General features: G+C 43.4%; 1 protein-coding gene across 1 annotated transcript in view; it reads left to right on the top strand.

Moving 5' to 3' along the window:
* Positions 1-3,935, top strand: part of CASP6 (caspase 6) — a 31,127-nt gene extending 27,192 nt beyond the window's left edge. The window contains exons 6-8 of the mRNA XM_075200549.1: positions 1,466-1,641; positions 2,466-2,625; positions 3,150-3,935. Coding sequence (XP_075056650.1) covers positions 1,466-1,641; positions 2,466-2,625; positions 3,150-3,382 — 569 coding nt within the window. The 3' untranslated portion in view covers positions 3,383-3,935. The remainder of the gene's footprint in view (positions 1-1,465; positions 1,642-2,465; positions 2,626-3,149) is intronic.
* The last annotated feature ends 8,210 nt before the right edge of the window (positions 3,936-12,145 follow it).

Here is a 12,145-nt window from a genome sequence, read left to right as displayed (position 1 = left end):
GGGGTTGAGGTCAAGGCTCTGTGTGGGCCAGTCAAGTTCTTCCACACCAAACTCATCAAACCATGTCTTTGTAGTCCTTTGTGTACTGGGGCACAGTCATGTTGGAACAGAAAAGGGCCTTTTCCAAACTGATGCCATAAAGGTGGAAGCATAGCATTGTCCCAAATGACTTGGTATGCTGAAGCATTAAGGTTGCTTTTCATTGGAGATCATTGGCCTTGCCCAAACCCTGAAAAACAGCCCCATACCACTATCCCTCCTCCACCAAACTTCACAGTTGGCATAATGCAGTCAGGCAGGTAACGTTCTCCCGGCATCCGCCAATCCCAGACTTGTCCATCTGACTGCCAAACAGAGAAGCATGAACACGTTTCCACTGCTCTACAGTCCAGTATCGGTGTGCTTTACACCACTCCATCCAACACTTGGCATTGGTTTTGGTGATGTGAGGCTTGCATGTAGCTGCTCAGCCATGGAAACCCATTCCATTAAGCTCCAGCCACACAGTTTTTGTGATTAAATTAATGTTCGTGGCAGTTCGGAACTCTTCAGCTATGGAATCCGCAGAGCATTGGCGACTTTTATGCACCATGCGCCTTAGCAGTCATTGACCCAGCTCTGTGATTTTACGCGGTCTTCCGCTTTGTTGCTGTTGTTCCTAAATGCTTCCACTTTCTTATAATATCACTTACAGTTGACCGTGCCCTACAAGGAACCATCACTATATAAAAGCACAATGCCTTTTTTTAAACAGTGATTAGTCATGTACACATTTCTATACATAGTTTACTGATAGCACCATGTATCAGTTTTATATATGAAATGAGGAGTTTTGCCATTATGCCTTCCTGGTGTGAACCGTTCCTAAGAAGCAGCCATTAGCCAGGTAATTGATTGTTTCTGGTCCCTGTTTGCTCTGATAGTCTTGTTCCTGACATGGTTTGCTTGTGACTCCTGAACTTGATCCTGATTCTGTTCCTGTTTTATTACTGTTGCTGTTTGATTTGTGTGACCCCGCTCTGTTTCTTAACTGACCCTGGCTTGTTTACTGATCTGATCCTGGATGGTCTTCCTACAACTTATGACCGTTCCTGCTGTCATCTATAGTACCAAGCCAAGTCTACACTTTCAGGTGTTATACCTGCTATGTGGTGAGCAGTTAATCCTTACCTGCTCAGCTCTGGACTGGTTTACCACCTGTCATAACACTCGTAACATAGTGGTATTAAAAAAGTATATAATCAGAAAAATGTGTAGATCATCAGAAATTTGTCACAAAAATAAGTGAACCACAATTTGATAACTGATAGCATTTTGTAGAATATTTATGAGCAGTTTGTTTATTTTATAATTTTGTTGCAGTGGTAATATTATAATTACCCTTGGATTTCACTTATTTGTCCTATTCTGTACTAACATAGAAACAAGAATGTCTAAACATTTTGCCTAAATCGATTCCTCCTAGCTTCAATGAGTGATCACAGTGATGCTGATTGCTTCCTGTGTGTGTTTCTGAGCCATGGAGAAGATAATCATGTTTATGCTTTTGATGCTAAAATTGATATCCAGAGACTGACCTGCTTATTAAAGGGAGACAAATGCCAGAGCTTAGTGGGAAAGCCGAAGATTTTCATAATCCAGGTAACTATTTCTGAACAGTTATTAAACTTTGACGTCTCCATTGTATATATCATTACGATATAACAATTAATATGAAGAGAAAATGGTGGCCAGCACCAGTGAACAACCTCTAGAATCACGAATAACAACCTGGAAAAAATTGAAGCTTGCAACCTTGCTTCTATAATTCATCTAATTTTAAAAGGGGTAGGTCCCCTTTTTGAACTGTAATAATTAATATGCATGTTCTATGTGCAGGTACTTGAAGTAGTTCAAAAAGTATCTGAGAAAAGTACTTTGATATCTCTTATGGCTTTTGAACATTTAAACGTACCATGTACAAAAAAATTAGATAGTGCTGATAGGTTGCAGTTTTTTCTTAATAATAAATGCCATTTTGCTGGGATGCCCGGATTCAACAATTTTATACAATAAAGAATAGTATTTTTCCTGATGTCTATTTAAGGTAAAATACATCCTTATAGCAACTTGTTTCCCTTCATTCTGCAGCTATTTGCATGCGTTTCCTATTGTATAGCTCTGTATGTTTGTTTATAAGGCATGAATCTTTATTACACTGCCCAATCATACTCAACACATCTATAGGACATAAACAAATAGGTCACACCCACCTGTTCAGTGTTAGTTCACTGTTAACATTACATTAATAGACCCCTATTGTATACAGATGCAGAATTATAGCACAGTTATAAATGTTATAAATAGTTTGAAGAATGATCTTAAATCATTACCAAATGTAATGTATCATATGTTAAGAAAAACAAAAATTATATGCAATTTTATGGGTTTTTGATTAACAATGCTATGATATCAATGACCTGCAGGCATGTCGAGGCACTCAGCACGATGAGCCAGTCATATCTACAGACTCTACTGACAGTGCTGTGGATACTCCAGAAATGAATATCATTGAGGTGGATGCAGCTTCTGTATATACTCTGCCTGCTGGGGCTGATTTCATCATGTGCTATTCTGTTGCAGAAGGTATTGGTGCTTCAATTATAAAGCATGCATTTCCCCTAAATCTAACTACAGGAAGCTGTGTAGAGATGCATATCCAGGGAGCTGAACAACTGAATTTTGTGACTTTTTTTTTTTCTTTAATATATTTTTTGTATGTGTATCTTTCATGAGGTCTACTCTTAACCAGTTCTAAAGCTGCAGTGTACAGTCAAGTTTCACATGTTTATAATAACTTATTTAAAGAGTGTTGTATCTAAGGGTTTCTTGTATAATATGGACACCATGTAGTATATGCACATGTTGTTCAAGCTGTAGCCATTACACTGAATTATAGGTGCATTTAGTGAACATTGTAGTACAGAAATTGTGTCTTAAGGTATCTATCCAACTGTAAACAGGCTTAGATCAGTTTCCCATGACACAGCTCCACAATTTATAAACCAAATCCAAGGAAAATTAATACAATTGGCTATTTAACAATCCTTTGCCTTAGTAGAATATGTATATATTAAATGTGTCTTTCTATTTGTTTTTCTTTCTCTAAGGCTACTATTCTCACCGTGAAACTATGCTTGGGTCCTGGTACATCCAGGATCTGTGTGAGACACTGAAGAGGTATGGGAAAGAGTTGGAATTTACAGAACTGTTGACCTTAGTGAACAGGAAGGTGTGTCTACGCTCTGTTGAAAACTGCATTGATCCGAAAGCAATTGGGAAAAAACAAGTCCCGTGTTTTGCTTCTATGCTGACCAAAAAGCTGTACCTAAAGCCAAAGTAAAACTGGAGAAACTAATTTATTTTCCCACACAGAATAATAAGGGAGCATGTTACTCAATTTACACAGGTTTCAGTAAATCATCACAATTTTTACAAGTAACCTGTCTGTAACCTACACATAAGGGATATTTTTTTTCCATTTTTTTTTACAAACATTCTCAGGAAATTACTGGCAGGGGTTATTTTTTGTTTGTTTTTATATGACCATGAATTAAAGTGTACCCTAATGTATGTTTTTTTTAACAAGCAAGTCCATCCACATTACTTTGACTGTAAGTTTGTTTGTTTTTTTTCTATTTATTTTTTTTAAGTTGCACCTGTGTCTTTGAGATAAATGTCAGATAAATAAACAAAGTAATAAAGTTCTGTCTTTGTCATGTAGGCCTCATTAAATACATGTAAAGAAAAAAACAAAACAACAATCATGTTTGGTCAGTTCATGTTCATGGACAGCACTAGTGGTGTTTGTTTTATCTATTCCCTATTGTTCTGTTGTTTTAACTTGTATCCACACACTGGATGTGTAGCAATAAAATACTTTCTATTCTGATTTTGGATATATTGTCCTTGTTTGTTTGTCCCAGGATGTGAGCTAATCACATGACACTCGCATCCAATCTCTGAATGACCTATATGGCCAGGTACTCCCTGCTGCTGAGTCCCTCACCCATTGCTCTAACTATTGTGATGTGGCAGGGGCTTTCCTATTATTTTATCATTTATGATTATAGTCCAGCAACCAGTCGGACTGTCGGAGATGAAAGAGAGCATTCTAGGTCCAGACAAAAAAGAAAACCACACACTTTTGGAACAGCGCTGAAGAGTGTCCCAAAAATTAAAATGTGTGTCAACAACTAATTTGCCTATATGATTGCGATGAATTGAAACCCAAAATATAAATAAACCTAATGGCAGGGTTCACTAATACAAAGAATTGGCATAAAAATTATATACTAATATAAATCAATCTTAAATCTTTCCTTCAATAACATTTAAAACGTATATTTTCAAAGATATCTTGCATAAAAATGTTTACACATGCATGGGCAGATATAGGCCACCATCAACTACTTTATGGCCTTGTATGACATTTCCTTTTGTCTTATTTAATGTAGCTCTTGGAGCTGCATTTTCTGATATTTTGCCATTTCCCCTCATTTATTTAATAAGTCTAAAGATGTACTGTAAAACCATTAACCTTATTGCGGATCGGGTGGACCGATTGTTGGGAGGGGCTGGGAATGACCCAGCAGTTTTGGTGCATGTTGGCACCAATGACCGAGTTAGAGGAAGAAGGGGTGTCCTAAAGAATGATTTCAGGGACATAGGTCGCAAACTTAAGACAAGGACATCCAAGGTAGTATTTTCGGAAATACTACCTGTGCCACGCGCTAGTCCAGGGGGGCAGCAGGAGATTAGGGAGGTTAATGCGTGGCTAAAAGATTGGTGTAGGAAGGAGGGTTTTGGATTCCTAGAGCACTGGGCTGATTTCTCGGTCAGTTGCCATCTTTATTGTCGAGATGGATTGCACCTGAATGAGGAGGGGGCTGCAGTGCTAGGGTAGAGGATGGTTAGAAGGTTGGAGATTTTAAACTAGGCTCCGGGGGGGAGGGGCAAGCAAGTATTTATGGGATAGACATTGAGAGTAGCAAGGAGGAATTTAACAAGAGTCAAGTGGGTGGAGAGGGGGGAAAGGGAAGCATAGCCGATAAGGAGAGGCCCTTTTTAAAGCAAAAAGAAATACCTAAGTGAGGCAATAGACTTAAGTGTATGCTTTCAAATGCAAGAAGCCTGACAGATAAAATAGGGGAGTTAGAACTAGTAGCAATAAATGAGAGTATGATATTATAGGTATTACGGAGACCTGGGGGTAAATGTATCAAGCTGCGAGTTTGCAACTCCAGCGATTCTCTCAGGAGAGTTGAAACTAGCCGATGTATGAAGCTGAGATTTCATGCAAAATCGCCAGAGTTGTGCTTCTGTCAAAATCGCTGTTTGCAAAATCGCCAGTGATCAAACTCCCGACTGTTTGCCACTGCAGCTATACAGCTCTCAAATGTATGAAGCTGCGAGATAGCAAACTCAGGAGAGTTTGCTTCAAAACACGCCAGATACAACATGCTGCTTGATAGCAGCGTGTTGTACAAACACATCACTGTTACACTGCCCTGGCAGTGTTAAAATGTTAAAGAACAGATAAAAGTTGAAAAAAAAAAAAGCGTGAGGTCCCCCCGCTATTTATGCTTAACCTTAGTGCTGCCTGACTAGTGCTGGTCCCGTGAAAATCGGGGAAAAATTTTGCGTGGGGTTCCCCCGATTTTCACTTTACCAGCACTAGGCAAGTGCTCTGGCAGCTGTATGACAGGTCAGTGTAACAGTGATGTGTTTACAACTCACTGTTACAACACAGGAGAGTTTGCCAAACACAGGAGAGTTAGCTATACTCGGGAGTGTTTACATCGCTCAAAATCGCCAGAGATGACCAGCGATTTTGAATATGAGTGTCAAAATCGCAGCTTGATACATTTCCATTTTTTTTTACCCGCGATTTGCCGCGATTTAAACACGCTGGCATACTCGCACTTTGATACATTTACCCCCTGGTGGGATGATACACATGACTGGGCAGTCAGCTTGGAAGGCTATTCTCTCCTCAGGAGGGATAGGGTAAATAAAAGGGGAGGAGGAGTATGTCTTTATATTTTTTTATTTTTTTTTTAACATTTTTATTTATGAGATTGACAATACAAATAAGCACTTTAGTTACAATGAGCAGAATACACATATAAAGTGTTTATAAACATAGTAAAGAAATGGTACAGTTAACCGGTTGTCACTATGTTCCAAAAGATTAAAGTTAAATATTTTCTAGGATTGTTAACATATAGTGAACAGGTAAGTATATAGATGAGCACAAGAACGCAGGCCAGCACCCCTCCCCTCTCCTCAAAACCAGCTACTCAGAAGACAATTGTTCAATCGGCGGATCCCCAACACACATACGTATCTCATACCATTCTGTGTTATGAAAGCTTTTCCAAACTTGTGTCCGTATAGCTTGCGGCAAGAGACCTATCAGACTTTCCCAAGTGCTAAAGAAAAATTCGACTCTACTTTCTTTTTGTAAAGATGTTTCAATCCAATCCATACGAAAGATATGGTAAAGTTTTTGACGAAATAGTGATAATGTAGGTGGTTCATTCTGAGCCCAAACCTGCAGATCACTCTTCCTTGCTGCTGCCGAAATAGCAAGTAATTTAGTTTTCTACACCCTCTGGACGCCTTAATATCTGTTGGCAGAATTCCAAATATTGCCGACTCTGGGGAGAGAGGGACATAATTTATTAAGTGGGCAAGTGAATATCTCCAGATCTGGACCCAGAAATGTGTTTTGTTTTTTTTTGGTTTTTTTTTAACTCAAAATTTTATTGTATAATAAAGTATGAATGACATAGACTTTAGATAACAAGCATATTGATTGGAATAATCATAAAGCATAGTGGATATCCAGCAATGTCATTCATAAAACAGTAAAGTATATTGCAATATAACAGAATGGTGATGGGTGAGGGGCGGGAGGGAGAGGGAATGGGAATTGGAGGAGGTGTAGGGTAGGTAAGGGGGGGGGGAGATGGTCGAATCATAGGATATACTTGAGAAGAGCATGTTCACCTTCAGAAGGGGGTGCTGTCATATCTGCATGGGAGTGTTTTAAAGGAGTAAAGGGGTCAATGTTATCTGGAGTTGTGAAGGGAGAAACTATTTGGAGGAAGAGAAAGCTACGGGGATCTTAGGCATAAAGCCAGGGGGCCCAGATTTGATGAAATTTGTCTTCTTTGTCTCGCAGCAGCGACGTGATTTTTTCCATGTTGGCAATAAACCATATATAAGATTTAAGAGAAGAGATGCGGGGGGGGTTCGCCTGCTTCCAGAACTTAGCAATCAGACATCTGGCGGCTGCCAGAACATGCGAGGCAAGTTTTGCGGAGTGGGTGTCTAGGTCTTGTATAGGGTAACAGAGGAGGAAGGACCATGGATCCTTTCTGATAGGGCATTGGAGGAGGGAGGAAAGAAGTCTCGATACCCTGTCCCAGAAGGAGGAGATAACCGGGCATGACCACCAAATATGCACGAAGGTGCCTCGATGGCCACAATTTCTCCAGCAATCGGGAGAGGCTGACTGGTACATTTTTGCGAGCCTGTCAGGTGTGAGATACCACCTGTAGTATACTTTGTACGCATTTTCCTTAATTAATGTGGAGATGGAACTAGAAGCCACATTCAGCCTGATGGTCTCCCAGCAGTCCTCCTCCGGGGGAGGGCCCAGATCCCTCTCCCACTCCCTCTCATGTGCGTTCCCGGAGGGAATCAGTTTTCCTAGTAGTAGACTATACAAGGACGAGATCATACCCCTTCGCAGAGGGGAAGAGAGGCAGAGAGATTCAAATTGGGAGGGGGAGTGAGGTGAGTTGTCCGACAGGAGTGACAGGAGGAAGTGCCGAACCTGCAGGTATTGGTAGAATGGCGGGTGAAAGTTAGGGACTCTGGAGCAGAGGGCGTCATAGGATATGGGCCTTCCTCGCTCAAGAAGGCTCCCGGCAAAACGGAAACCTGCCCTAGTCCATAGCCGAGAGAAAGATCGGGACTTTCCCGGAGGGAAGGTGGGGTTATGCCACAGGGGTATGATGTGCAGAGGGTTAGGAAAGATAGAGAGATGACCCTTGCAGGTCTCCCAGATCCGAGCTGCAAATTCCAGAGTTGGAAAACGTTTGGTTAGGACCTTCCGAATATCAGAAGGGACTCCCCAAAGGCCTGACAAGTCGGGTATGGAAAGGTAGGCAGCTTCCAGGTCTGCCCATGCATGAGATGCCGGTGGAGCAAATGAGGAAGCTATTGAGCTAAGCTGAGCTGCCCAGTAGTAGGCCTTGAGGTCGGGGAAGCCCCTGCCTCCACAGCCCTTAGGTTTTTTAAGTAGTGCCAATCGGAGCCTGGGAGACCTGCCTCGCCAAACAAATTTAGAAAGGTGTTGTTGCATAGAGTAAATTTCAGTTAGGGGTATTCTCACAGGCAGTGTCTGGAAAAGGTAAAGAAGTTGAGGGAGAACAGTCATTTTTACCGCAATGATCCTGCCCAGCCACGAGATGATTAGGGTTCGCCAGGAGAAAATGTCTGATTTGAGTTTGTGGAAGAGGGCTGGATAGTTCTCCTGATACAGGGATTCATATGAGGTGGTTATATATACTCCCAGGTATTTTAATTTTTTCTTCTGCCATCTAAAGTGAAAATGGGAGGTGAGATCATAGCAGTCCTGTGAGGGCACATTAAGAAATAGGGCTTCGGATTTTGTTATGTTGATTTTATACCCGGACAGGTCGCCATATCTCGAGAGGAGGCAGAACAGGTTGGGCAGAGATATTCTTGGTTGCTGGAGCGTGAGGAGTATATCGTCAGCAAATAGTGAGAGCTTACTCTCCAGGGACCCCGTCTCCACTCCTCTAATATCTGGGGAGGCTCGGATAGTGGCTGCCAGAGGCTCAATGACCAGGGCAAAAATTAAAGGGGAGAGTGGGCATCCTTGGCGGGTGCCATTACTTATTGGGACGGGATCAGAAGGAGAACCATTGACCATAACCTTAGCAGAGGGGTGAGAATACAAGGCCTGGACCCCCGACAAGAAATCCCCAGACAGACCGAAATGCTTGAGGGTATGAGTCATGAACTGCCAGGAGATCCTGTCGAAGGCCTTTTCGGCATCCAAGGATAAAATGATGGAGGGAGTTTTCCTAGTGTTAATTATATGAATGAGGTCGATAGTTCTCCTTGTGTTATCCCTGGCCTGCCTACCAGGGACAAACCCCACCTGATCATAGTGAACTAGCCCGGGGAGTACAGTGTTTAGGCGATTGGCCAGGATCTTAGCGTAAAGTTTCAAGTCATTATTAAGGAGGGATATTGGGCGATAACTAGCACAATTATGGACTTCTTTGCCTTCCTTGTGGATCAGGGTTATCCGAGCCTCCAGAGATTCTTTAGGCCAGGGTTTGCCCTTTAGGATAGAGTTAAAAAGAGTGGAGAGTTGGGGGGCCAGAAGAGCAGCGAATTTCTTATAGTAGGCTGCTGAAAACCCATCAGGACCAGGTGCCTTTCCTGTTTTCTGAGCCTTAATAACCTGCACTACCTCCTCCAAGGAGATGGGTTCACTAAGGCGGTCTGCAGCCTGGGGAGTAAGCTTCGGAAGGCGAGCGTCCTCCAGGAACTTATCTATACGCTCTGACTGTTCCCGGTGGGCCGAAGTGTTGGGGGGTTGAGGGAGGTTGTACAATTTTAAATAGTAATTCTGGAATTCTGAGCGGATTAATTTTGGGTCATAGACCAGAGTTCCGGAGGGATCCCTAATAGCCATAAGATTACGGGCCGAGACTTTGGTCCGCAGCCGAGTGGCCAAGAGCTTGTCCGCCTTATCACCTTTTTCGTAAAAGCGCTGGTTCAACCATTTCAGCTTGTTGGCCACTCGGTGGGAGAGAAGTAGGTTAAGTTCACCCCTCACAGAGGCCATTTGTTCAAATAAAGCAGGGTCAGGGTTAGATTTATGTTGTTCCTCCAACTGGTGGAGGGTCGTGGAGAGACGCGTGGTCTCGGCCACCCTAGCCCTCTTAGCATTTGCTGCCGAAGCCATTAGATGGCCTCTAATGACCGCCTTATGAGCATTCCAGAGAGTAGAGGGGGAGATATCAGGAGATTCATTTGTTTCAAAATATTCGGATATTAGGGATTTAATATGAGCTACTGTATTTTTGTCGTGGAGAAGGGACTCGTTGAATCTCCAGGAGAAAGTGGAGGAGCGAGATACTAGGGAGGAGAGATCCGCCGAAATTGGGGCATGGTCAGACCATGTAATTGAATGGATAGTGGAATTAGTGAGTTTGAGGGTCAGGTCGTGGCTGAGCAGGATCATATCGATTCGGGAATAGGTGTTATGGACTGAGGAGTAGAAAGAATAATCCCGGGCCAAGGGGTCAGAGATTCTCCAAGTATCGTACAGATTGTGCAGTTTCATGAAATCCTGCAGGGCCCTAGAGTTCCTCCTGTCCCTCCCGTCGGAAGGAGCAGTTGAAGGGGCAGACCTATCCAAATGGGGGGTGAGGACCGCGTTAAAGTCTCCTCCCACTATCAATTCTCCCTTGCGAACCTGAGAGAGTGTAGCTCCCAGGCGCCTAAAGAATTTGTGCTGGTCTTGGTTTGGGGCATAGATATTCACTAGTGTGCACGGGAGGTTGTTCAATTTACCTACTAGGATAATGTATCTACCTTCTTTATCTCTGTGTGAGTCTGCGAGATCAAAGACAAGATTACGTGAGAAGAGGATTGCCACCCCGCATCTCTTCTTGGCAGAGTCACAAGCATGATAAGAAAGGGGGAATCTCTTGGATTTAAGTTCCGGGTGCAAGTGTTTGATAAAATGGGTCTCCTGTAGGAATACTAGGTCGCCTTTAAGGGCCTGTAAAGAAGCGTAGAGTTTGCCTCTTTTTTGGGGAGAGTTAAGACCTTTAACATTGAAAGAAATCAGACGGAGTGTCATGAGAAAGTCAAAGTGGGAGAGTCAGGAGGTGAAAATATATGTAGTGAATTGTAGTTTTGTCTTGCTGAAGGGATAGATGCCAGAGACGACCATGGTTGGGGAGACATTGTAGGTGTGGTGGGAGAGTGGGGAAAGGAGGACGGGAGTGGTGCAGGGAACCCGTCCAGGATGCTGGTGGGGCAGAAGGAGCGGTACTCTAGGTACCCGGGGACCAGCTGAGAGCAGCCAAGCTCTATGGGGGAGTTGGCTAGGGCTTACCAATCGGGAGGGCGAAAGGTAGATGGCTGACAGGGGTGGGGGGGGAGGCGGGAGGTGGGTATCTGCTACCCAGTGGGCCCATGTGTGTGGGTGTGGGGGAGGAGGGGATGACAGAAAGGGCTGTATCAGTAAGGTGGGGCCACATCATGTAAACATATAAACATATGGATTAACTATGTAACATTGTCGAACCAGAGGGTACAGAGATAACAAACGAATGCTTACAAATGCCAATTTGAACCACTGTGAGCGTATAGAGAATTTCAACAAATAAACAAAAAACAATTACATAACGGGTCCAAATGGGCCCCAAAAAACAGATAAACATGCCTGCCGATGGTCATGGGGGAGATGCAGCCTTTCCGAGGGGGGTCCATAGCGGCATTCCGCTGTAACTCCTAGAAGGCCATGGGTATGGAAATCCACCTGTATACGGAGAAAGCAAAAAACAAGGCAGGGCAAACAGAAACCCCAGACCTCAGGCGTGTGAACAATATATTGAGAATTAGGTAACATATGGACATTTCGGAGGGCTCGTCTCCGGGTAAGTATAGTTCCTCAAATGTCCTTCGGTAGAAATGGCCATTAGGCAGTCAGGAACGGCTTACAATAGCCCTGGATCGGATCAGATTGACCTTCCCTGGGTGGGGAGTTTCTGATCCCTAAAAGACAGTCAGGGATATAAATTACTAGGTCTTGCGAGGAGTGGAGGACTTTTGTACTGTAGACCATTCACCTCGCGGAGCTCTTTGGGGCCGCGGGTTTAAATCCTGGTTGCTCGAGGTAGATGAATGAGAGGCGCCCGTAGGGGGCTCAGGAGCAAGGCCTAAGCGGTGTAGGAGGGCCTGAGCCTCAGGTAGTGTACGGGCGGAAATCTGTCTCTCTTGGTGCCAGAGGAACAGGCGGAAGGGGAAGCCCCAGCGATAG

The sequence above is a fragment of the Mixophyes fleayi genome, chromosome 1 (genome assembly GCF_038048845.1).
Source record: "Mixophyes fleayi isolate aMixFle1 chromosome 1, aMixFle1.hap1, whole genome shotgun sequence".
In the NCBI taxonomy this organism is placed as follows: domain Eukaryota; kingdom Metazoa; phylum Chordata; class Amphibia; order Anura; family Limnodynastidae; genus Mixophyes; species Mixophyes fleayi.
Note: the sequence above shows the minus strand (reverse complement) of the source record. Positions and strands in the feature narration are given on the sequence as shown.